The 24,254-nt window shown below is 43.1% G+C and overlaps 1 protein-coding gene across 1 annotated transcript; it reads left to right on the top strand.

The window, feature by feature from the left end:
• The first annotated feature begins 1,567 nt into the window (after positions 1-1,567).
• Positions 1,568-24,254, top strand: LOC122478562. Its single transcript, XM_043572107.1, has 4 exons — positions 1,568-1,648; positions 2,336-2,506; positions 12,140-12,719; positions 24,099-24,254. Exons 1-4 carry the CDS (start codon positions 1,568-1,570, stop codon positions 24,122-24,124), a joined length of 858 nt encoding a protein of 285 aa, XP_043428042.1. The 3' UTR covers positions 24,125-24,254.

Raw genomic sequence — 24,254 nt, forward strand, 5'->3', positions numbered from 1 at the left:
GCCTTTTTAGAACGGAGCATGAAGGCATTCCGTACCTATACCCCCAGGGATCCAGAGGCTCCGGAAAGGAAGGCAGCTGTTATCATGGCCTTTGTAAACCAATGGGCCATAGACATTAGGAGAAAATTACAGAAAATAGATAGACCAGGAGAAAAAAGTCTGCAACTTACTGGTGGTAGCCGAAAAGGTATATAATAACCGGGAGCCTCCTGAGGACAAGCAGGCTCGCGCCATGGCGGCTGTCAGCAGTAAGCAGACTCGAGACCTGGACAGAATACTACTAGCTACCACTGCTGACTTCCCCGAGGAACGAGACCGCCATCTCTGGCAGCTGGCAGACGACGCAAGAAAAGGTAAAGGAACCACAAAGGGGGGGGGAAGCAGAGGCTGCAGAAAGATCAGTGTGCATACTGCAAGGAGATAGGGCATTGGGCCCGGGATTGTCCAAAAAGGGCCAGCGGGAAGGGAAGCAAGACTGATCGAGTAAAAGTCCTAGAGCTAGATGAACTAAGTGATTAGGGGAGTCAGGGTTCGGACCCTCTCACCGAACCCAGGGTAACTCTTAAAGTGGAGGGGACCCCTGTGGACTTCCTTGTCGACATCGGAGCACAACATTCGGTCCTCCACACCCCACAAGGAAAACTAGCCAGCAAGAAGTCCTGGGTACAAGGGGCAACTGGTATGAGCCAGTATTCATGGACTACCCGAAGAACTGTAGATTTGGGGACGGGACGGGTATCCCACTCCTTTATGGTAATACCAGAATGCCCCTACCCGCTGTTAGGATGGGACTTACTGACCAAGATTGGAGCTCAGATAACTTTCAGACAAGGGGGGCCTCAGGTCACCGATGGCAAGGGCTACCCCATCCAGGTCCTGACCATGAAACTGGATGAATACCACCTCCACCAGGAGGCGCTCCCAAGAGAGGATAATATAGACAGATGGCTACAAGAATTCCCCTCGGTTTGGGCAGAGACCGGGGGGGATAGGACTAGCCGCTCACAGGACCCCGGTCCTGGTAGAGCTCAAGCCAGGAGAGAGTCCGGTAAGGATCAAACAATACCCCATGTCTCAGGAGGCCCGGAAGGGGATCCAGCCACACATCCGGAGACTACAAAGCCTAGGGGTACTAGTTCCTTGCCAGTCTCCCTGGAACACCCCCCTACTGCCGGTCAAAAAGCCTCACACAAATGACTACCGACTGGTACAAGACCTCCGGGAAGTAAATAAGAGGGTCACGGACATACACGCAACTGTTCCCAGCCCATATACTCTCTTGAGCTCCTTGGCGCCCTCCAGGGTCTGGTATACTGTACTGGATTTAAAGGACGCCTTCTTCAGTCTGCTGCTGGCACCCCAGAGCCAACCCTTGTTTGCCTTCGAGTGGCATGATCCGGAGGAGGGCTACAGTGGGCAACTCACCTGGACATGGCTACCTCAGGGATTCAAAAATTCACCCACCATCTTCGACGAGGCACTACACGAGGACCTGGGTGAGTACAGAAGGGAGCACCCTGGCCTCACCCTCCTACAGTATGTAGATGACATCCTGATTGCTGGCGACATGGCCAAAGGCTGTGAGCGAGGGACCCAGGACCTGCTGGCTACCCTGGGGGCCCTAGGGTACCGGGCATCCACGAAGAAGGCTCAGATATGCAGGGAGAGGGTAAGTTACCTGGGATATATCCTGGAGGGCGGACAGCGGTGGTTATCAGATGCCAGAAAAGAAACTGTCCTAAAGATCCCTACTCCCACCTCCTGAAGAGAAGCAAGGGAATTCTTAGGATCAGCCGGCTACTGCTGCCTCTGGGTTCCAGGTTTTGCTGAGATTGCCAGGCCCCTATATGAAGCTACTAAAGAGGAGAAAACATTTAAATGGGCTGAAAAAGAAGAAACTGCCTTTAATCAGTTAAAAAAGGCCCTCCTAAGTGCCCCAGCCCTGGGCCTACCAGACATTACGAAGCCCTTCCACCTCTTTGTAGACGAACATAAGGGAATAGCAAAAGGGGTTCTAACTTAGGCCCCTGGAACCGCCCAGTGGCTTACCTGTCCAAGAAACTACACCCAGTGGCTGCCGGCTGGCCGCCATGCCTAAGAATTATTGCGGCGACAGCACTCCTAGTCAAGGACGCAGACAAACTGACCCTAGGACGGGAGATCTGGATCACGACCCCACACGCCATTGAAGGGGTCCTGAAACAGCCTCCTGATAGATGGATGAGCAACACACATATGACTCATTACCAGAGCCTCCTACTCAACCCTCCACGAGTGCGGTTCCACCCCAGTGCAGCCCTCAATCCTGCAACCCTGCTGCCCGACCCTGACCTAGGTGCTCCACTACGTGACTGCAGGAATCCTGGAACAAGTACATGGATTCCAGACGGACCTGACCAACTGGCCCCTCCCCGATGCCGAGGCTACTTGGTTCACTGATGACAGCAGCTTTGTGCGAGACGGACACAGGTATGCAGGTGCAGTGGTGGTCACCGAAACGGACACTGTATGGGTGGAGGCTCTACCCTCCGGAACGTCAGCCCAGCGAGCAGAGCTCATAGCCCTCACCAAGGCGCTGATGCTGGGAGCTAGAAAATGGCTTAACAACTACCAGACTTGGGAGACCCAGTTTCACCAGCCCAGCCCAAATACTCCCAGGAGGAGTTACAGTGGATCAAGAAACTCCCCATGGCCCAGGAGATAAAGGGATGGTGGTATACACCTAACAAGGAGCTTGTGCTGCCAGACCGGCTCGGAGTCTCAATATTAGAGCATGTGCATCGGTCTACTCACCTGGGGGCCTGAAAATTAAAAGACTTAATCCGACATGCCAGAATCAAGATTCACCAACAGGACACCAAAATAGAGCAAGTTGTATCTGCCTGCAAGACCTGCCAACTCACCAATGCGAGAGCCACATCAAATAAAAAAGGAACCAGGCTCAGAGGCACCAGACCGGGAGCACAATGGGAAGCCGACTTCACTGAAGTCAAACCAGGAAAGTATGGTTATAAATACCTTTTAGTATTTACAGACACCTTCTCTGGCTGGGTGGAGACATACCCAACCAAGCATGAAACGGCTCAGACAGTGGCTAAGAAGCTACTAGAAGACATCTTACCCAGGTATGGTTTTCCTGCCATGGTAGGATCAGACAATGGACCAGCTTTTATCTCGCAGGCAACACAGGCAGTAGCCAAGGCGGTGGGGGCAAACTGGAAATTACATTGTGCTTATAGGCCCCAGAGCTCAGGACAAGTAGAAAGAATGAATAGAACCCTAAAAGAAACCCTTACCAAATTAACCATGGAGACTGGTGGGGACTGGGTGACTCTCCTACCGTATGCCCTTTGCCGGGTTAGAAACACTCCTTACACTCTGGGTTTTACTCCCTACGAGATCATGTTTGGCAGGCCACCCCCTGTTATTCCCAACCTTCGAGCTGAACTTCTTACTGAGTTTAAAGATCAAGAACTTTTTCTTTCCTTGAGAGGGCTCCAGAAGGCGCATGAGGACATTTGGCTGCGCCTCCGTGCCATCTACGGGGCCGGCCCAACCCTGACACCTCACCAGCACAGGCCAGGAGACTGGGTCTACGTTAAGAGGCACCACCGAGAGACCCTCGAGCCGCACTGGAAGGGACCCTACATCGTGGTGCTGACAACACCCACCGCTCTCAAAGTAGAAGGCATTGCGACCTGGGTCCATCACACCCACGTTCGGCCAGCGGACCCCTCCTCGATCTGGAAGGACTTCGTCACGTGATGAGCCATCAATCGGGACCAACACAACCCACTCAAGCTCAAGCTACAGCGCATTCAACCCACCTAATATTGGTAACTCTGTTAACTCTGCTTGTCATTGCTCATGCTGCTGGGAGTCCCCACGCCCCCCAAAACATCACCTGACAGATCACAGACACCAGCTCGGGGACAATACTTAATCAGACCTCCCAGAGCCAACCCAGGGACACTTGGTTCCCAGAACTTTGTGTAAACCTGCAAACTCTGTTCCCCTTGTCACCATAAATGCAGCTGGTCCCATGATTGGGTCCGTAAGCTACATGACAAGGGGGGAATGAAAGGGCGGGCCTACGCCAGCCAACTCCATCTTGTTCTGTGTCCTTCACCTTGACCACGCCTCCTCCCCTTGAGTAACCTCCCGCTCGCCTGCCTAACAGGTCTCCGACCCTTCCCCAGCCAATCGGCTGAGGCCACAGCCATTACCTCACCAACTGCCCCTAGGCCCCAATAAAACCTTTGTGCTTTTGAAACTCGCTCTTTCTCCCCGGTATCTCACCGCTGCGTAGGTGCAGGTAGGGGATTGAGCTTGAGCTAGCTCGAATAAAGGCTCTTTTGCTTTTACATTGGACTCGGCTCCCTGGCGGTCTTTGGGGATCACGAATTCTGGGCATAACAGTTTGGGCACCAGAAGAACCTCTACAAAAAGTTACATGAAAAAACTCATCAGAAATAGCCCTCCATAGCTGAGTAGTTTAAAAATTCACAAGCCTTGTCACTACAACTATCAAGATGAATATACACAAGCTTTTACACATCAATCCTAATGATTGGTAAAGGCTGTGGGGGCTATAGGAATTTCAGTGTGGGAGGGGTCACTGAAGGCTGAAGAGGACAAAGGAGCTTCATGAAGTATAACAAAATGGAAAAAAAGGCCTTTGAGAACCAAGGTTCTACTCAATCTCTTGGGCAAATCGCTTAAAGAGACATTGAGCCTCAGATTCCTTTTCCAACAAACCCAAACAACAGTGCTGCCTACCACAAAGAGAGCAGTAAGTCACAAATGAGACAGGCTAAAATGCATTTTATAACTATAATTATGGTAAATAAAGAACCTGGCATGTTTTCAAACAATTAACATAAACATACCTTGATTCCATTCCTGAGTAGGCTCTGTGCAGATGCTAGTGTTGAACTTAAAAAATAAAAATGACAGGGGTGCCGAGGGGCTCAGTGGGTTAAGCCTCTGACTTCAGCTCAGGTCATGATCTGGAGCCCTGCTTCCCTTAGAGCTCTGTGCTGACAGCTCAGAGTCTGGATCCTGCTTCAGATTCTGCGTCTCCCTCTCTCTGTCCCCCCACCCCCACCCCGTTCATTCTCTCTCTTTCTCTCTCTCCCTCTCACACACACACACACACTCACAAATAAACATTAAACATTTTTCTGAAAAAACAGATAAAACTGCCAGCTGTTTTACCAATAAAAACAGGTTTCTCTGGGAATAGAGAATTGCAACCTGAGACAAGCAAACTGTGGCAAAACCACAGACAAGGCCTCCTGGAAAGGAGAGAGATGCTCTCTTATAGAGAAAAGGGGGAAAGTTGGAAATGCTGTTATAAAGTCCATTGGATGAAACTAGGAGTTTAAAGTATACCAGATTTTCATTGAGTGTGTTGTGACAGGTTTTCATTGAGTGTGTTGTGACTGTTTCTCACTTTTCCTCACTTCCAGTAGGTCTGTAGGAAACAAGGAGTACTCAACTTGACAGCTCCCTCTGCCCTCTGCCCTCTGCTCACCTCCTGACTCCTTTCTAAATGAGGTTTCCTTTTATTACTTTTCACACCGAAGATAAAGAAAGAAATGAATATACCACTGTCCGTGGTTTCTAGAATCTCGCAATCCAAAAAAGAAAGGAGAATTAATCCATAATTATAACCTAGCATGATCGATGTTCTGATTAGAGCAACCATGGGAGGCTGTGGGAGCCCAGAGGGAGGCATACAACCCAGCCTGCGGTAGAGAGGATAGGCTAAGGGATATTTAGGGGAAACTTCCGGGAGGAGAGTGTTTGATCTAACTCTTCAAGGGTAGGTAGGAATAAGCTTGGCAAAGAAAGCAGTGGGACAAGGGGAAAAGGTGATTGGGGCAATGGGAACAGCATGGACAAAGCAAAGGATAGTGTGTCTGGGGTGGACAGCAAGGACAGGAGTGGCTGCATCAATAGGTAAGTACAGATCCTGGAGAACTCAAATAGCAGGGGACCTGATCCTGAAAATGATAGAAACCCATTGAGGAATTTTTAAGCAGGTCAGGGACCTGGTCAGCTCCTCTGGTCGCTGTGTAGAGAGTAGATTTGAGACAGAAAAAAAAAAAAATATTTGAACAGTGCAATTCTATACAAATGTGTTTGTTGACATTTCAAATTACCATGTGATGAGAACCTTTTATTTACTATATATGCTTGCCCTGTACAATTTAAATCTTAAGTGAATTTAAATACCAGTTATTTAGTCAGACTAGCCACATTTTAACTGCTCAATAGCTACCCTATATTGGAAAGCATATATAGAGAACACTCAGAAAGTTTTTTCCCACAGCATTGAAAGACAAATTACAACTGGGCAGAAGAAATAAAATGCCTAGAAACATTCAGGACTTAAAAAGACCAGGTTCAGGATACCTGGATGGTTCAGTCAGTGAAGCGTCTGACTCTTGATTTCAGCTCAGGTCATGCATGATCTCACGGTTCAAGAGATCAAGCACCAGGTTGGGCTCTGAGTTGACAGCATGGAGCCTGCTTGGGATCCTCTCTCTTTCTCTCTCAAAATAAATAAATAAACTTAACAACAACAACAAAGTCCAGGTTCAGTTCTGTATGTCAGCTTCTCCTCAGGAAGCTGGGAAGGAAGGAGGATAGACTTCACACCTGCTGGAGTCCTCAGAGACTTCCTTCTGATATGACTAGCACAGCATGAGGACTGGGATAGAAATGTCCCCCTCATGGTCTCCTGGGAGTCGGTTTTCCCATGCTATCATTCAGAGTGTACCCAGGAGGTCTGCCTTCCCTGAGGTTTCTTATCTCCACAGATAGCCACTTCCCACCCACCATAGAGCCAGGGTGCCTTCCTTCTCACAAAATATTCCCTATAAGATTCACCCACTCCCTCTGTAAACATTTATTAAAATGATGCCTTCCATGTGCCTGTCACTGAGTTAGATACAGTATGGAAAGAGAGATATTCAAGGTATAATCACATTTCTCACATGGGCCCACTCATTTACATCTCAAAGTAACATTGTAAAATTACTATTAACTTCATCATCCTGTACAGAAGATGAAACTGAGATTCAGAGAGTTTAAGTCACACAGTCAGATAGCAGTAGCGCTAAGGAAGGCTGAAATGGTGCTATGTGGTCTTAAGTAATTTCATACCAAAACTCCCATGCTTTTGATGTTTACAAACACGTTGGGAAGAAAAGATGAACGCACACAAATACAATTTATAATTTCCAAGCAATGTAGTAAAAGCAGTGTTACAATCATGCTCAGAAAAATATTGAAGCATCAAAGAGGGATGCCTTTGGTGGCCATCATGGAAGGTTTCCTGGAGGAAATGACCCTGGAGCTAGTTGGAAGCATTCCACCCACAGAAGCTAGGGGCAAAGTTGTTATAGAGGAGAAAAAGAAGCAAAGCAATTATTTGGTTATAGCTTAAGCAGTTGTCTGATTTGGGAAAGCCTAGGTGGCTGTTTGTGACTGGCTGTCCTCAGGGTTCATTTTCTTGGATTCAAATGCACGGACTCTGGCTTAGTGTTTGGTTTGGTTAATGAGGCGTTAGAGCCACCCCTGTCTAGTGGCCTCCTCCTTTAAATATTTTCACACCAGCATATATTCTCCATAGGTTTAAGTTTAAATATAATGAGCAGGGACAGAAACAAACCTTGCTGCAGCAAAACTGTTAGGGATACTTCTTTTTCTTTTAAGTTTATTTATTTATTGAGAGAAAGAGAGAGACAAAGAGCTTGAGTGGGGGAGGGGCAGAGAGAGAGGGAATAGAGAGACCCAAGCAGACTCTGTGCTGATAGCAGCACACGCTGAGAGCAGCACGGAGTCTGACTTGGGGCTTGATCCCACGAACCGTGAGATCATGACTTGAGCCAAAATCAAGAGTTAGATGCTTAAAAGACTGAGCCACCCTGGTATACCATTAGGGATGATTCCAACCTGACCTTCTCAATTTAACTTTAATACTAACAGAGACAAGGATGGCTCACACTGTCCAAATATCTTTCTTATTCAAATATTAGATGGATTTTTTATGAATGAATTTTATCATAACTGCTAATTGATTAGATAATTGCTCATCGTTTAGCAATAACAGAACATTTATGGGGTTATTTACTTAAAGCATAATTATATTTATTGTCATGATAAAAAGATTTGGTTTTTTTTCTTCTTTTTTCTTTGAGAGAGACAGAACACAAGTTGGGGAGAGGGGCAGTTGGAGAGAGAAAGTATCTCAGGCAGCCTCCACATTCATCATGGAGCCTGATGCGGGGCTCAGTCCCACCAACCTGGGATCATAAACTGAGCCAAATCAAGAGTCTGACGATCAGTCATCTGAGCCACCCAGGAGCCCCAAAGTGGGTTTCTGATATGATTTCTCAGTACCTTAAGCATTGGAAATCTTCAAACTGGTCTTTCTAAGGATTGTTTTCAGACTATCAGGCCAAATTTTCTCTCTATATCACCTGCTTTATGCTATATGCTATATTGCTCTGGGTATTACAATCATAATTTAGGCCAGTGTGTGTTGAGACGTCACTTTTATGTATTTGGTCTTTATTATTAATTGCATAAATGCCTGTTTGCATGTATTTGTCAAAAATTGATTTTTAGGGAGAGTAGTATTGGTTTTTACACTTTTCTAATGCTTTCAAACACATTTCTGTCTCACTTATCATCACCTAGGACGTTTTTCTTCTTAATTAGATTGCTGCGAATGTGCTAAGGTACTATCTCTCCACTTCAAGCCCCCATCTTCTCAGTTCTCTGATTACATGGCAACTCGTTCTCTAACTCTTGCTTCAGTTGCTTCAGTTTTATGACATTATCTAAGTCACACCGCTTAACTGAAAGAACCTTTTCACCAGAAAATGCAGATCCAACTAAGAGTCAAAAAACCTCGATATTGAGTTACCTTCTATGAACTACATTAAGCATTTTCTCCACCTCAAAGTCACAAGTATTTTGTTTTTATTTCAATACCATATGATACGTGTTCACCAGAGCCTTGCAGTTAAGATACACTCAATGATTATGTTGAGTCATAAGAAAACCCATTGACTGACAGAGGTAATGGACACCATACATTTTTGCTTCTCAGTCTTTTCAATTGTGGCATTCAACATAAGTCTGTTAGCTGAAATAAGAATTTCTAGGCTGATCAGTAATTCAACAAATTATTAACTTCAGTTGAATACATGTGTCAACACATGTAATTAAGAAGGTCATCAACTCAACAAGAATGATGCTACCATCTTCATTGTGTATTAACAACCTCTCAAAGAGTAGCTCTTCAGTCTTCGGGGTTTGCACTGAATTCATGTTTTGAATACAATTCTTAATCCAAGATTAATTCATTTAAACTTTACCTTTGTGTACAACCTATCTACTTCAAGCAGGCTTTAGTGGGACTATTGGAACTCAGGGACTCTATAATGCCAAAGTGTAAGACTAAAGGAGTTTAATATGAGAACATTTATATTTTATCAGAACATGTGAAAAGTCATCTTCTTCATTTGTATTTTGGTCTACCACATTATTTCATGCAACTATTTTCTCCTGAAAATCAATTTGCCACAAAGCTTTATTGTATAACCTGTTATATACAATGCATTAGAGGTAATAAGAATTTCAAGCTAGAATGGTTACTTCTTTTGAGGAATGTCCATTATTATTTACAAATATTTTTAAATCTCTAACAACATACAATGAGATATGATAATAACTGTATGTGGTCAACTCCCCTAATGGTACAAATGGGAAGAATGTAGATACTGATGAAGGCTGAGAAAATGTCTCAAAAAGTAGAATTCGAAATTTTAGGATTGATAAACAGCACTTTTATAAAAGGGTGAAATTAAAGGAAATAAAAAGTGATCACAAGGATGAAGTATCAGCACTACATCATTACAGAGCAGTCAGGAAACTAACCTTAGTTTGTCAATGAGGTGGATGACATAAAAAATTAAAATCCAGGGATGTCTGGGCGGCTCAGTCCGTTACGTGTCTGACTTCAGCTCAGGTCATAATCTCGCGGTTCCTGGGTTCAACCCCACATCAGGCTTTGTACTGACAGATCAGAGCCTGGAGCCTGCTTTGGATTCTGTGTCTCCCTCTTTCACCGCCCCTCCCCCACTCACACTCTGTCCCTCTCTCTCTCAAAAAAAATAAACATTAAAAAAAATTAAAATCCAGACAGATATTTTCAAAACATTATCGTGCAGACAGTAGAGTCACAAAAATACAAGTATTATCAATTGACAATTATGGGGATTTCTTTAGAAACTCTGAACTGTTTCCTTAGAAACAACTCAGTTGTTCCTGTCATCACTCCTCTGATTTGTAAACGAAATTAACAATACAGTATTCAGTAGCAATAATTTAGAGAGAAAATAATCAAATAAACTTTGAACTTGAGGTGAGGACCATAGTTAAATAAGAAGAGAACCCAAAGCAGTTAAACAAAATAAAACAAATTAAAAATTAAAAATCAGATGAAGAGAGACAGGAGAAAAACTAGGATGCAAGAGTTTTATGAAAACAAAGGGAAGAAAGTATGTTTCCTCCCCTGCTTTTTTTTCTTGTATGAGAATGCACACTTAAGGCTTTATCACAACTTGTTATTTTTAGTTCACAGTTCTTAATAGACAAGCTAACCTATAATTACCAAAGAATGACTCGGAGTAGTTCTTCAGATAACAGGACACTGAAAACACATTTCCACTTAACAGGAGGGGATTAGTTGGTAGACTGTGTTAGAAAAGCTGCAAATCTCCTACAACAAATATCAATCCTCTCATTCAGGGGTTGCTTTTCATCACTGACTAAAAAATATAGTCAATCCATTAAACTTTCTTTCTTTCAAGTTCTAAAATTGTCCCAGGTGAATTATCAGGGTTTTTTTCCCCATCATGTCACTCTGGTGGGCTGATAAAGACCCAAAAACAACATATGGTCAAATGTTTACTGTCAAACAGCAATCTCTTAACATTAAAAGAAAATGGGTTTTGGATTCAAAACTACATTAAAGAAACACTTTTGTTAGTTTGTTTTTAGTTTATTATGTGCCAAAAACTGAGGTGGGCACAAGCACCCCCCCCCAAACAAAACAAAACCCCACAAAAATAAAAAAACAGAAAAACGAATGTATTACCATTTAGTGATAAAATTAAACAACAACAGCAAAAGAACACACAAATACCAACAACACGATATGATGTGGTAAAACATTCTGAAAAGACAGAAGGGAAAGTGACTTTTTGTAAGGTGAGAAAAAGGCAAGTAGTTAACTAACTTGGATCTTAAAAGAGAAGTTGTTTTCCTTTTGTTGTTATTGATTTTTGTCCTTTTTTTCTGAAAAGAAGTAGAGGAAGGCAAAGGGGAATAAGTGTTAAGGTATGAACCCTATTCATGTTTGAGTAGCATCAAGCTTTCTATGAGATTGCAATTTAGACACACACACACACACACACACACACATGGAGGTAGTAAATGATTGGTAAGGCTGTTCTACTTGACATCATCCCTGTATTAGCCAGGGTTCTCTAGGAAAAGAGAACTAATAGGATGTAGACACACAGATTAAAAAGATAAGGAAGGGAGGGAGATTTACTATAGCAATTGACTCATGCAGTTGCAGAGATCTAAAAGCTCTGTAATCTTCCCTCCACAAATTGGTATAATTCAATCCATGTCCAAAGGCCCTTGTACCAGGGGCTCTGATATTTGAACACAGGAAAAGATGAATATCCAAGCTCAAGAGAAAGAGTGAATTTGCCCTTCCTTTGTCTTTTGGCTCTATTCAGGCCCTCAACAGATTGGATGAGGTCTACTCACATTGGTGAGGGCACAGGTCTTTATTCAGTCTACTGAATGAAATGCTAATCTCTTCCAGAAATACCCTCACTGACCACCCAGAAATAATGTTTTCCCAGCTGTTTGCATTCTATAGCTCAGTTAACACATAAAATCAACCAATACAGTCGCCACTAGCTCCCAGACTGTTCACAAATCTCCAGCTATCCCATCATATAAGTTCCAGTTCAGATATTGTAATTCCATTGAGATCTTCCCTGATGCTCTAATCTAAGTCAAAATTGCCCCTCCTCCCCAGCCCTATCACATCATCCTCTTTCACTTGCGGCGCGAGCCTGTGGAGTTGGCGGCGTCAGCGGCTGCTCCAGGTGGGGGCGGCGTGAGGCAGCGGGAGGCAGATGCCAGCGCGAGGCGGCGCAAGGCGGTGGCGGCCCCGAGGCGGCGGCGAGGCGGCTGCGCGAGGCAAGGGCTGCTGGAGGCGGGGGCAGCGCGAGGCGGCATCGGCGGCGTCGGAGGCTTCAGGGGCGTTGCGAGGCCAGGCGGCGCGAGGGAGCCGCGGTGTAGGCATCGGTGGCGTCTGCGGCGGCGCGAAGCAAGGGCTGCTGGAGGCGGGGGTGGCACGAGGCGAAGACGTTGGCGAGGCGGCCGCGTGAGGCGAGGCGGCGGCGCGAGGCGAGGTTGGCGCGAGGCGGCGGCAAGGCAGCTGCGGAGGCGCGGGGCGACGCAGCGGCGCCAGGCGGCGAGGAGGCCACGCTCCGGCCGGGTCCCCACTGCTCCAGGCGGCGCCATGGATGAGGCCGTGGGCGACCTTAAGCAAGCGCCGCCCTGCGTTGCCGAGGCGCCGAATGTCCACTTGGAGGTGCACCAGAGGAGCACAGGTGAGCCTGGGCGCCGCACCCAAGCGGAGCCTGACGGCCCTGGGATGAAGGGGCGTGTGTGCAAGTTATCCTCAGAGCTGGCGTTTGTCGGGCCGTTCGGTCACCCTAGCTGCCCACCACCTGACGTCTCAGGACCCCAGGCGAACCCCCGTGGTCCGCAGTTTTCAGAGAGGTCTGGGTGTGGCTTGTGTGGGGCAGGCGCCCGGACGGTGGACCCTCCCGGGCCTGCCTGCTGCAGAGGGCGAGGCCGACGGGGAGGCCGGCTGGGGCAGTGTGGGAGGCAGGGCGGAGGCAGGTATGGTCCAGAACCGGTCAGCGTCCTGGAAGCCTTGAAGGCCAGTCGGAAAGTGTCAAAGAGTTTTCCCACGTGAATCAGAGGCCTCGGGCTTTTGTTAAAATGCGGACTCGAGCTGCAACCCCACGGCTGTGGGAGCTTTGCGCCTTGGTTCCTAACAGTAGCAGCACTAGCGAGAGCTCGCGGCGCGCCCCAGGCCTGTGTGTCCGGGCTGATCTTCCGTTGGGGCAGCCGCGGGTGGCAGGAGCTGTTGCTGTGGCCTCTTGGCGTATGGAGAGCAGGGCTTGGCTCGGGGCTGACCCCCAGGCGAGCCCACGGCTGTGCTCTGAAAGGTCTGACTTTGTAGAAGGCACTTGTTACCATCCTGACCTCTGTGTCTTGTGTCCCCAGCCCTGCCAAAAAAGAACATACTAAGCTGAGCGTTAGAAAGCTGATCAACAGACGTAACATTTTGTTTGGTGACTACATGTGGACCGAGTTTGATGATCCTTTTCTGAGCAGAAACGTGCAGTGTGTGTCTATTGTTGCCACAGAGTTGAAGGTTAAAGACCCACAGGTGACTAATTCATATTGCCAAGAAATCGCTAATTCACAGCCTAATACAAAGTCAGTGTCATGGAGGCACCAGGCTGGCTCATCTAGCAGATCATGCGATCTTGATTTTGGGTTCATGGGTTCAAGCCCCACATCGGGTGTTGAGTTTACTTTAAAAAATTTTTAACAATATTTATTCTTCCAATCCATGAGCACGGAATGTTTTTCCTTTTCTTTATATCTTCTTCAATTTCCTTCATAAGCTTTCTATACTTTTCAGCATACAGATCTTTTACGTGTTTGGTTAGGTTTATTCCTAGGTATTTTATGCTTCTAGATGCAACTGTGAATGGGATCAGTTTCTTCATTTGTCTTTCTGTTGCCTCATTATTAGTGTATAAGAATGCAATTGATTTTTATACATTGGTTTTGTATCCTGCGACTTTGCTGAATTCATGTATCAGTTCTAGCAGACTTTTGGTGGAGTCTGTCGGGTTTTCCATGTATAATATCGTGTCATCTGCAAAAAGGGAAAGCTTGACTTCATCTTTGCCAATTTGGATGCCTTTGATTTCCTTTTGGTGTCTGACTGCTGATGCTAGAACTTCCAACACTATGTTAAACAACAGCAGTGAGAGTGGACATCCCTGTCATGTTCCTAATCTCAGGGGGAAAGCTCTCAGTTTTTCCCCACTGAGGATGATATTAGCTGTGGGCTTTTCATAAATGGCTTTTAGGATGTTTAACTATGTTCCTTCTATCCCAACTGTCTTGAGGGTTTTTATTATGAAAGCATGCTGAATTTTGTCATATGCTTTTTCTGCATGGATTGACAGGATCATATGGTTCTTATCTTTTCTTTTATTAAGGTGATGTATCACATTGATTGATTTGCGAATGTTGAACGAGCCCTCTAGCCCAGGAATGAGTCCCACTTGATCATGGGGAAAATTCACTTTATATGCTGTTGAATTCGATTTGCTAGTATCTTATTGAGAAGTTTTGCATCCATATTCATCAGGGATATTGGCCTGTAGTTGTCTGTTTTTGTTGGGAGTCTGTCTGGTTTAGGAATCAAAGAAATGCTGGCTTCATAGAATGAGTCTGGAAGTTTTCCTTCCCTTTCTATTTTTTGGAACAGCTTGAGAAGGATAGGTATTATCTCTGCTTTAAATGTCTGGTAGAATTCCCCAGGGAAGCCATCTGGTCCTGGACTCTTAACTTGTTGGGAGATGTTTGATAACTGATTCAATTTCTTCTCTGGTTATGGGTCTGTTCAAGTTTTCCTTTTCTTGCTGTTTGAGTTTTGGAAGTGTGTGGGTGCTGAGAAATTTGTCCATTTCTTCCAGGTTGTTCAGTTTGTTGGCATATAATTTTTCATAGCATTCCCTGCTAATTGTTTGTACTTCTGAGGGATTGGTTGTAATCGTTCCATTTTCATTCATGATTTTATCTATTTGGGTCATCTCCCTTTTCTTTTTGAGAAGCCTGGCTAGAGGTTTATCAATCTTGTTTGTTTTTTCAAAAAACCAACTCTTGGTTTCATTGATCTGCTCTACAGGATTTTTTTGGTTCTATATTGTTTATTTCTGCTCTGATCTTTATTATTTCTCTTCTTCTGCTGGGTTTCGGGTGTCTTTGCTGTTCTGCTTCTGTTTCCTTTAGGTGTGCTGTTAGATTTTGTATTTGGGATTTTTCTTGTTTCTTGAGATAGGCCTGGATTGACATGTATTTTCCTCTCAGGACTGTCTTCGCTGCATCCCAAAGCGTTTGGATTGCTGTATTTTCGTTTTCATTTATTTCCATGTATTTTTTAACTTCTTCTCTAATTGCCTGGTTGATCCATTCATTCTTTAGTAGGGTGTTCTTTAACCTCTGTGCCTTTGGAGGTTTTCCAGACTTTTTCCTGTGGTTGATTTCATGTTTCATAGCATTGTGGTCTAAAAGTGTGCATGGTGTGATCTCAATTCTTGTATACTTATTAAGGTCTGTTTGGTGTCCCAGTATGTAATCTATCTTGGAGAATGTTCCGTGTACGCTCGAGAAGAAAGTATATTCTGTTGCTTTGGGATGCAGAGTTCTAAATATATCTGTCAAGTCCATCTGATCCAATGTCTCATTCAGGGCCCTTGTTTCTTTATTGATCCTGTGTCTAGATGACCTATCCATTGTTGTAAGTGGGGTATTAAAGTCCCCTGCAATTACTACATTCTTATCAATGAGGTTGCATATGTTTGTGGTTAATTGTTTTATATATTTGGGGGCTCCCAAATTCGGTGCATAGACACTTATAATTGTTAGCTCTTCCTGATGGATAGACCCTGTAATTATTATATATGCCCTTCTTCATCTCTTGTTACCCCCTTTAATTTAAAGTGTAGTTTGTCTGATAGAAGTATGGCTACTCCAGCTTTCTTTTGACTTCCAGTAGCATGATAGATAGTTCTCCATCCCCTCACTTTCAATCTGAAGATGTCCTCAGGTCTAAAATGAGTCTCTTGTAGACAGCAAACAGATGGGTCTTGTGTTTTTTTCTTTTTTTAATCCATTCTGATACCCTATGTTGGTTGGAGCATTTAGTCCATTTATATTCAGTGTTGTTATTGAAAGATACGGGTTTAGATTCATTGTGATATCTGTAGTTTTCATGCTTGTAGTGATGTCTCTGGTACTTTGTGGTCCTTGCAACATTTTACTCACAGAATCCCCTTAGGATCTCTTGTAGGGCTGGTTTAGTGGTGATGAATTCCTTCAGTTTTTGTTTGGGAAGACCTTTATCCGTCCTTCTATTCTGAATGACAGACTTGCTGGAGAAAGGATTCTTGGCTGCATATTTTTTCTGTTCATTACATTGAAGATTTCCTGCCATTCCTTTCTGGCCTGCCAGGTTTCAGTAGATAGATCTGTCATCAGTCTTATCGGTCTCCCTTTATATGTTGGAGCATGTTTATCCCTAGCTGCTTTCAGAATTTTCTCCCTATCCTTGTACTTGCCAGTTTCACTATGATATGTAGTGCAGAAGATCAATTGAAGTTACATCTGAATTGAGTCTCTGTGCCTCTTGGATTTCAATGCCTTTTTCCTTCCCCACATCAGGAAAGTTCTCAGCTATGATTTGCTCAAGTACACCTTCAGCCCCTTTTTCTCTCTCTTCCTCTTCTGAAATTCCTGTTATACAGATATTGTTCTGTTTGATTGCCTCACTTAGTTCTCTAATTCTCCCCTCATACTCCTGGATTTTTTTCTCTCTCTTTTTCTCAGCTTCCTCTTTTTCCATAATTTTGTCTTCTAATTCTTTCTCTCTGTCTTCCTCTTCTGAAATTCCTGTTACACGGATAATGTTCTGTTTGATTGCCTCACTTAGTTCTCTAATTCTCCCCTCATACTTCTGGAGTTTTTTCTCTCTCTTTTTCTCAGCTTCCTCTTTTTCCATAATTTTATCTTCTAATTCACCTATTCTCTCCTCTGCCTCTTCAATCTGTGCTATTGCCACCTCCATTTTATTTTACACCTCATTGATAGCATTTTTTAGCTCCTCATGACTATTTCTTAGTCCCTTGATCTCTGTAGTAATAGATTCTTTACTGTCCTCTATGCTCTTTTCAAGCCCAGGGATTAATTTTATGACTATTATTCTAAATCCTTGTTCTGTTTTATTGCTTAAATCATGTTCGATCAATTCGTTAGCTGTCGCTACTTCCTGGAGTTTCTTCTGAGGAGAATTCTTATGTTTCATCATTTTGGATAGTCTCTGGGGTGGCGCCCAACTGCGGACACTTTCCCTGTGTTGTCTGGAGTAACTTGTATTGGTGGGCAGGGCCGCAGTCAGACCCAATGTCTGTCCCCAGTCCACCGCTTGGGCCAGAGTCAGACTGGTGTGCACCTTATGTTCCCCTCTTCCAGGGGCAGGACTCATTGTGAACTGGTGTGGGCCCTCTCTGGGCTACTTGCACACTGCCAGGTTTGTGCTGCTTTGATGGGATCTGGCGTATTAGGCAGGGTGGATCTGCAACGTGCACGGGGTGGGCGGGGTAGGCTTAGCTTGCTTTGCTGTAAGTGGTCCCCTGCGGGACGGGCACTGCAGCACCTGGAGGGAGGTAGCAGACCCGTCGGGGGGTGGATCCACAGAAGCACAGTGTTGGGTGTTTGCGTGGTGCAAGTTCGGTGAGGGGAACTGTTTCCCTTTGGGATTTCGGCGGGAGGATGGGAGAGGGAGATGGCGCTGGCCAGCACCTTTGTTCCCCGCCAAGCTAAGCTCTGTCTTCAGGGCTCATCAACCGGTGTCCTCTTGCCCTCCCTGATCTCCGAGGGTAGAATTGTTGACTTTTAACATTCCAGATATTAAGTCCCGCTGGCTGTCAGAACTCACGCAGTCTGTCCCCTCCACTTTTGCAAGCCAGATGCAGGGGCTCTGCCTTACTGGGCGGGCTGCCCTTCCACCGCCCCAGCTCCATCCCACCAGTCCATGTAGCGCACACCGTCTCTCCGCCCTTCCTACCCTCTTCCGTGGGCCTCTTGTCTATGCTTGGCTCCGGAGAGTCCGTTCTGCTCGTCTTCTGGCGGTTTTGTGGATTGTTTAGGCAGGTGTGGGTGGAATCCAAGCGATCAGCAGGACAAGGTGAGCCCAGCATCCCCCTACGCCACCATCTTCTCTTCCCTTTCGTTTCTGTATGTTTTAAAAGAAATTCCATTAAATAGTGTGAGCCACTGAATTGTATTTAATAATGAAAGAAAAAACAAAGTATCTCCCTTCAGGTTTTTTATTTCATAACTCCTTTCCTTGTCTAGCAGTAGGGAAGTTTTATTCTGGTTAAAGACTCAAGAAATTTTATGAAAATAATGATTATGAATGAAAATGTTTAAATATGATCTGGAAGATAAAGTTGGGTATTTAAAATATGTGAAAATGCCAGTGGTATTTGTTACATATTTTTAAAACCTGAATCATATCTTACTGGTTTGAAACACTTCATGGGATTTGGCAGAAGTTGTTTTTAATGTTTATTTTTGAGAGAGAGCACAAGCGAGGGAGGGACAAAGAGAGAGGGAGACCCAGAATCTAAAGCTGACTTCAGGCTCTGAGCTGTCAGCACAGAGCTCGATGCAAGGCTTGAACTCATGAACCATGAGATCATGACCTAAGCCAAAGTCCAACACTTAATCGACTAAGCCACCCAGGCGCCTCTGGCAGAAATGTTTAACATGTGTGTTCTGGAATTTTTAGTTATTTTATGGAAATGATAAAAGTTATTTTGAAATAGAACATAAGAATTACATGTGTTAACTTGGAAAGCAAGGAAACCTATATCTATATGCATTAAGTCAAGAAGACAGAAACTACTGCAGGTTTTTCAGTTATTTTATTTTATAGTTAGGTGCTCTGAGAAAACTTGCTTAGTGCTTGCTTGTTTGTTTTAATGGCTAAAAGAAATGTTTAGAATAGTTGGTTTCATTTTTTTCCAGTATATTACCCTAGGTATGCAGTGACAAAGTCACTGATATTCCCTGATCTGAAGTAGACCAGGACCTTTTTTAAAGTTTGTACTGAAGTTCTCTCTCTCTCTCTCTCTCTCTCTGTATATGTGTGTGTGTGTGTGTGTGTGTGTGTGTGTATACACACATATACATACAGAAAAGTGCACATATTGTAGGAGTGAACCTCAATGATTTTTACCAAGTGAATATCCCTGTCCCTTGCATCCAGATAAAGAAGCAGATCACCTGGTACCCCATTAGGCTGTCTCCTGCTTCCCCAAAAGGTAGTACATTGTCTTAACTTCTTATAGCATATGCTAGTCTTGTTTGTTGTAATTCCATATAAAAGGGATAATACAGTATGTGTACTTTCATGACTGACTACTTTAACTTAACATTGTTTGTATAATTCATCCATATCATTGCATGTAGTTGTAGACAGCCATCATCATTGCTGTAAGTATCCCTATTATGTGAATATACCCCAGTGTATCCTTCTGTTGCTAATGAAGATTTGAGTAATATCCAGGTTTCAGCGACCACAAATAGTATGTTGTGAACATGTTATTCCGTGTCTTTTGGTAAACATTTGTACACATTTATGATGAGCATATACCTAGAGAAATGGAGCTCTGGGACCATAGAGTTGGCCTAAGTTCACTTTCAGTAGAAACAGCCAGCTAGGCTCCTAAAGAGTTTGTGCCAAGTTTACAGCTCCAGAAGCTGTGTCTGAGAATTCTGGTTGTTGTCCATCCTCATCAATGCTTGGTATTTTCTCTTTCCTTTCTGTATTTTCTGTTTTTATTACTTTCTAAAATTTTATTATATCTTTTCACTAATCTCTGCACCCAATGTGGGGCTCAGACTCAGAACCCTAAGATGAAGAGTCTCACGCTTTATCAACTGAGTCCGTCAGGAGCCCCTATTTCTGTACTTTATAAATGGCTTGGGTGATTATTGAAAGGTATTTCATTATGGTTTTAATTTGTATTTCCTTGATGGATTTTCATCGGTTTAACGGCCCTTTGTGTCCCCTCAAAGAGAGGTTTTTAAGGCAGAGGAATGTTTTCAAAAGTGATAGATGGGCAGGGAAAGGGATGAGTAGATATGACATGGAATCAGGGAGCTGCCCCTGCCTCTGTCCTAGAGAGCACTCCCAGTTAAGCTGAGGCACTGCTTCTGAAATGGAGCTTCCTCACCTGCTGCTGTGAGTACCTGCATATGCTGGAGTCTACACCCTCTTGGTAGTTGACTTTCTGCTACTTTGAGAGTTGAAAACAGAAGGATTTTTCCTCACTTTTGCCTTTTAAATTCCTACCAGTGCCTCCCGTTTGAGGGACCTATCAGGAAATCAGGCCAGAGAATCTGGAAGTGTCCTTTTCAGCATACCACCTTTCCCTCAGAGTAAAGAGAAAAGCTGGGAAGTCAGAAAGTAAACTGCATCCTGACTATGTCGATCCCAGTGCTCTTTACCTTAGCCCTCTAGATATTAAGGAGCAGGGGGAGGTTTGTAAGGATGGTAGCCATAGCAACCTGCATATCAATGTCCACCAACATTTTCAGGCAAATATTTAACCAATAGATTTCATGTGTGTAAGCCTTTTATAAAGTGCTCTGGAGAAATAAAAAGTAAAGTACTTGCCCTCATACCTTTATAACTTCTTAGGGAATAAAGAAAAATACACATGGAACATCAGCGAATAATAAAGAAAATTGGGAGGTAAATTGTGATAGTAGACAATGAGTCCTGAATGATTTTTCTGAGGGCAGGAGAGAGGAAATGGCAGCTAAAGTAGTTGAGCATGCTATGGGGTTGAACTTGATTTCAAAAGGTAAACACTGTTTGTAGAGGTGAAGGAAAGAAAGAACAGCATTCTGGGCCACAGGAGCAATATGAATGGAATAGAGAGCACAGGATTAGGCTGTGGCATCTTTCCAAAATATTAAGATCCTGTCTTATTTTGACCTCAAGTATGCTTTAAAAGAATAACACAGAGTTAACAACCTAAATTTTTATAGCAAGTTTGCTGTGAACTTAGAAATCTGGAAACCACACTGCAGTAGGAATAAGGGAACTAAGATGTTCACTTGAGAGGGTAGAAACCTAAAAGGAATGCCTATGAAGTGTTAGGTAGAAGAGAGTGTAAACTTTTTTAGTGATTTGAAGAGGAAGAGCTTGAATCAATGCACTGCAGTTAGAGGTACTCAGTTATAAATTCAATGAAAAGGAATTTTATAAGTTTATTTTGAGATAGGATACACAAGTGGAGGAGGGGCAGAAAGAAAGGGAGAGAGAATTTCAAGCAGGCGCCACTCTGTCCATGAGGAGCCTGATGTGGGGTTCAAACTCAGGAACCAAAAGATCATGAGCTGAGCTGAAGTCAGAAGCTTAACCAACTGAGCCACACAGGTGCCCCAGTGAAAAAGAATTTTTTGAACAACTGCTATCCAAAAATGAAACCCACTGCTCGTGTAGATGTAATATCTTGAGCCCTGAATTATTCTCACAGAAATTAAGTGACCAAGTATATCAGGGAATTCCTGTAATCAGAACGAAGAGGATGATCGCCAAGTCCCTTTTTAAAAAATAGGGGTAGGTGGGGTGGCATTTATCAAGAAACCTGAAAGCCGGTTAGTTTACACTTTAAAAACTGATACAATTAGTTTTTCCTACCTGTCTACTTTGTGCCAAGTGCAGTCAAGAGTATGGTGAATAAAATAATTCTGTGTTCTCTAAAACAAATGTGAAGAAACTTTAGTCTTAGAAGGTGCTCCATGAAAAAAAAAATGAGTCTGAAGGAAAACAATTTTGAGAAATTCTGTATCCACTTACCTTTTTAATAGTAATTCACAGAATATAAAAGTTTCATGGCTCTGTGATGTCCTTTAATAAATGACTTTGCTTAATCTCTGAATCATGCAGCGTTCTCCAAATTTATCTCAAAAAATAACCTTCTGTTTAAAGTACATCAACATTCTGGATCTGGTGTTTCTGCAGAACTAATTTTGGGGGTACAATTTAATTATAACCACAACTGCTGCCTATGGGTGCCTATGGTTCTAGCAAAGGAAATAGGTAAAACACAATCTGTTTCAACATTGGAGAGGGGCAGAAACTCATTTCTGGAAAAGGTAGTACATACCTAGAACCTATAGGATAGGTTATATTACTGGGAAAGAGGATGGGAAAAGAGTGTTTGAGACCTAGGAAACTCCAAATGTGAGGGGCTACCTGTGATTATGATACATTCTTGAACAGCACGGCACATTTTTAAGAAATGCTTAATATGGAATATATATTTAATGTATATTTAACACAGATTTGTTTTGTGTCTCACATTTTTTTGTAAGCCCACTACAAAGGTTATTGGCACACATAAATAATGGCCCAAATGTGGGAAAGAAATGTGGGGGCGCTCTGGTCAGAAACCTTTGCTAGAATGGTCTAACATGAACCTCTTCTCTGTTTAAATGTTTTTAGTCACTGAAAACACTCTTATCTCATGATGCATTTTTTCCTCCTTATAGTAAGATGAAATCCACCTTTCTGTAACTTTCACCTGCCCCAGGTCTGCATTCTTGAGCTGCAGAGACAGAACTCTGGGCTTTATTACTGTGGGAGTACCAGAGTCATTTTCTATTGGTGATGGAATTTAAAATAAGGATCTATTTAATGGAGTTTTCAGTTGCTCTGCACATTAATTTTAATACCAGACACTTCACCGCTTTTAACAAGTGAAATATATCTGTATGTCTTAAAGTTTTCTTAAGACTAAAATATAGGGGCGCCTGGGTGGCTCAGTCGGTTAAGCGTCCGACTTCAGCCAGGTCACGATCTCGCGGTCCGTGAGTTCGAGCCCCGCGTCGGGCTCTGGGCTGATGGCTCAGAGCCTGGAGCCTGATTCCGATTCTGTGTCTCCCTCTCTCTCTGCCCCTCCCCCGTTCATGCTCTGTCTCTCTCTGTCTCAAAAATAAATAAATGTTAAAAAAAATTAAAAAAAAAAGACTACAATATAAATATTGAGTTTTATAGAACCTGTATTTATCAAGGGAGTATTTTGGGGATTTGGTTTCAGCATCTTTTTGTAAAAATGTTAGATCTTAAGAGTATTTTCATAATTCAGCAGGGTATGCCATGTTAATGGACATGAGCAGCAGGATCCTTGGACCACATACTAGAATTACTCCTCAGAGTGCTTGTAATTTCAATTCCAGAGCCTAATGATAGCTGTAATCCAGTTGTTTGTCTTCTCTTTTTGAAAGTGATTCACAGCAGCCCACTGATTTTGGAAATCTATTTCTTTTGCTCAATTTGAAGTTGGTAGTCAAAATTTAAATTAAAGTGGTATTGGAAAAAGACATGGTAGGGATTGAAAAAAAGGAATGGATAGACAAATATTTTCTATGAGCAAAAGATGCTTTTAAAAACCACTTAAATCACTCAGAGACAAATTAGAATTTTCTTTCTTCTTTTTCATCTCAGGCTTCAGTGTTTAGAATACTAAAGTTGAAGGAAAATATATTTTTCTCTTGGTTGAAATTAAATGGTTTTAAATTGCTCGATAACTTCCAATTCTAGTTTAAACATGAGATATATGCAATATATCTTCACACGTTGTGTGTATGTGGTATAATTGGTATTTCAAAATTAATATGTATAAAACTTTTCTTTAAATGAGTTAAAATTACTTTGGCTCAACTTTTAACAGAATTCAAATTTTAGATATGCTCTAATTCCATTGGAACAAATTCCATGATTTTATAAAATGAGGAAACTGAGTCGAGTAAAGGTTAAATAATTAATATTAGAATTAGACGTGGAAAGGTCTTGAGTATTTTCACTCTATATGGTTGGTGTGCTTTTTTACTTACTAAGAGACAAATAGTGTTACAACAAATGAAAAAATGTTTTGATTATTCAAATAGTGATGGGAGTCTTACTTTAATAAATATGGTTCAGTTCAAGAAAAAAGAGAAATCAAAATATGAAAATAAAACTTAAATAAACCTAAATCACATATGATGTGATACTCATATTTCTAATTTTCATGGGGGTTTTTTTCTTTTGTCATCAGGGAAATCATCTTTTGGGATCTTATGAAGAACTTCTTGTGGTAAGAACATATAATCAACCAAAATTTTATAAAAACGATCATAACATGTTTATTGCATGACATTCTCTGTGTTTTCAGATACAATGTCCAATAAACAAAGGGCTGAGAAAAAGTAGA

This window comes from Prionailurus bengalensis, unplaced genomic scaffold (assembly GCF_016509475.1).
Source record: "Prionailurus bengalensis isolate Pbe53 unplaced genomic scaffold, Fcat_Pben_1.1_paternal_pri Un_scaffold_93, whole genome shotgun sequence".
Taxonomy (NCBI): Eukaryota; Metazoa; Chordata; class Mammalia; order Carnivora; family Felidae; genus Prionailurus; species Prionailurus bengalensis.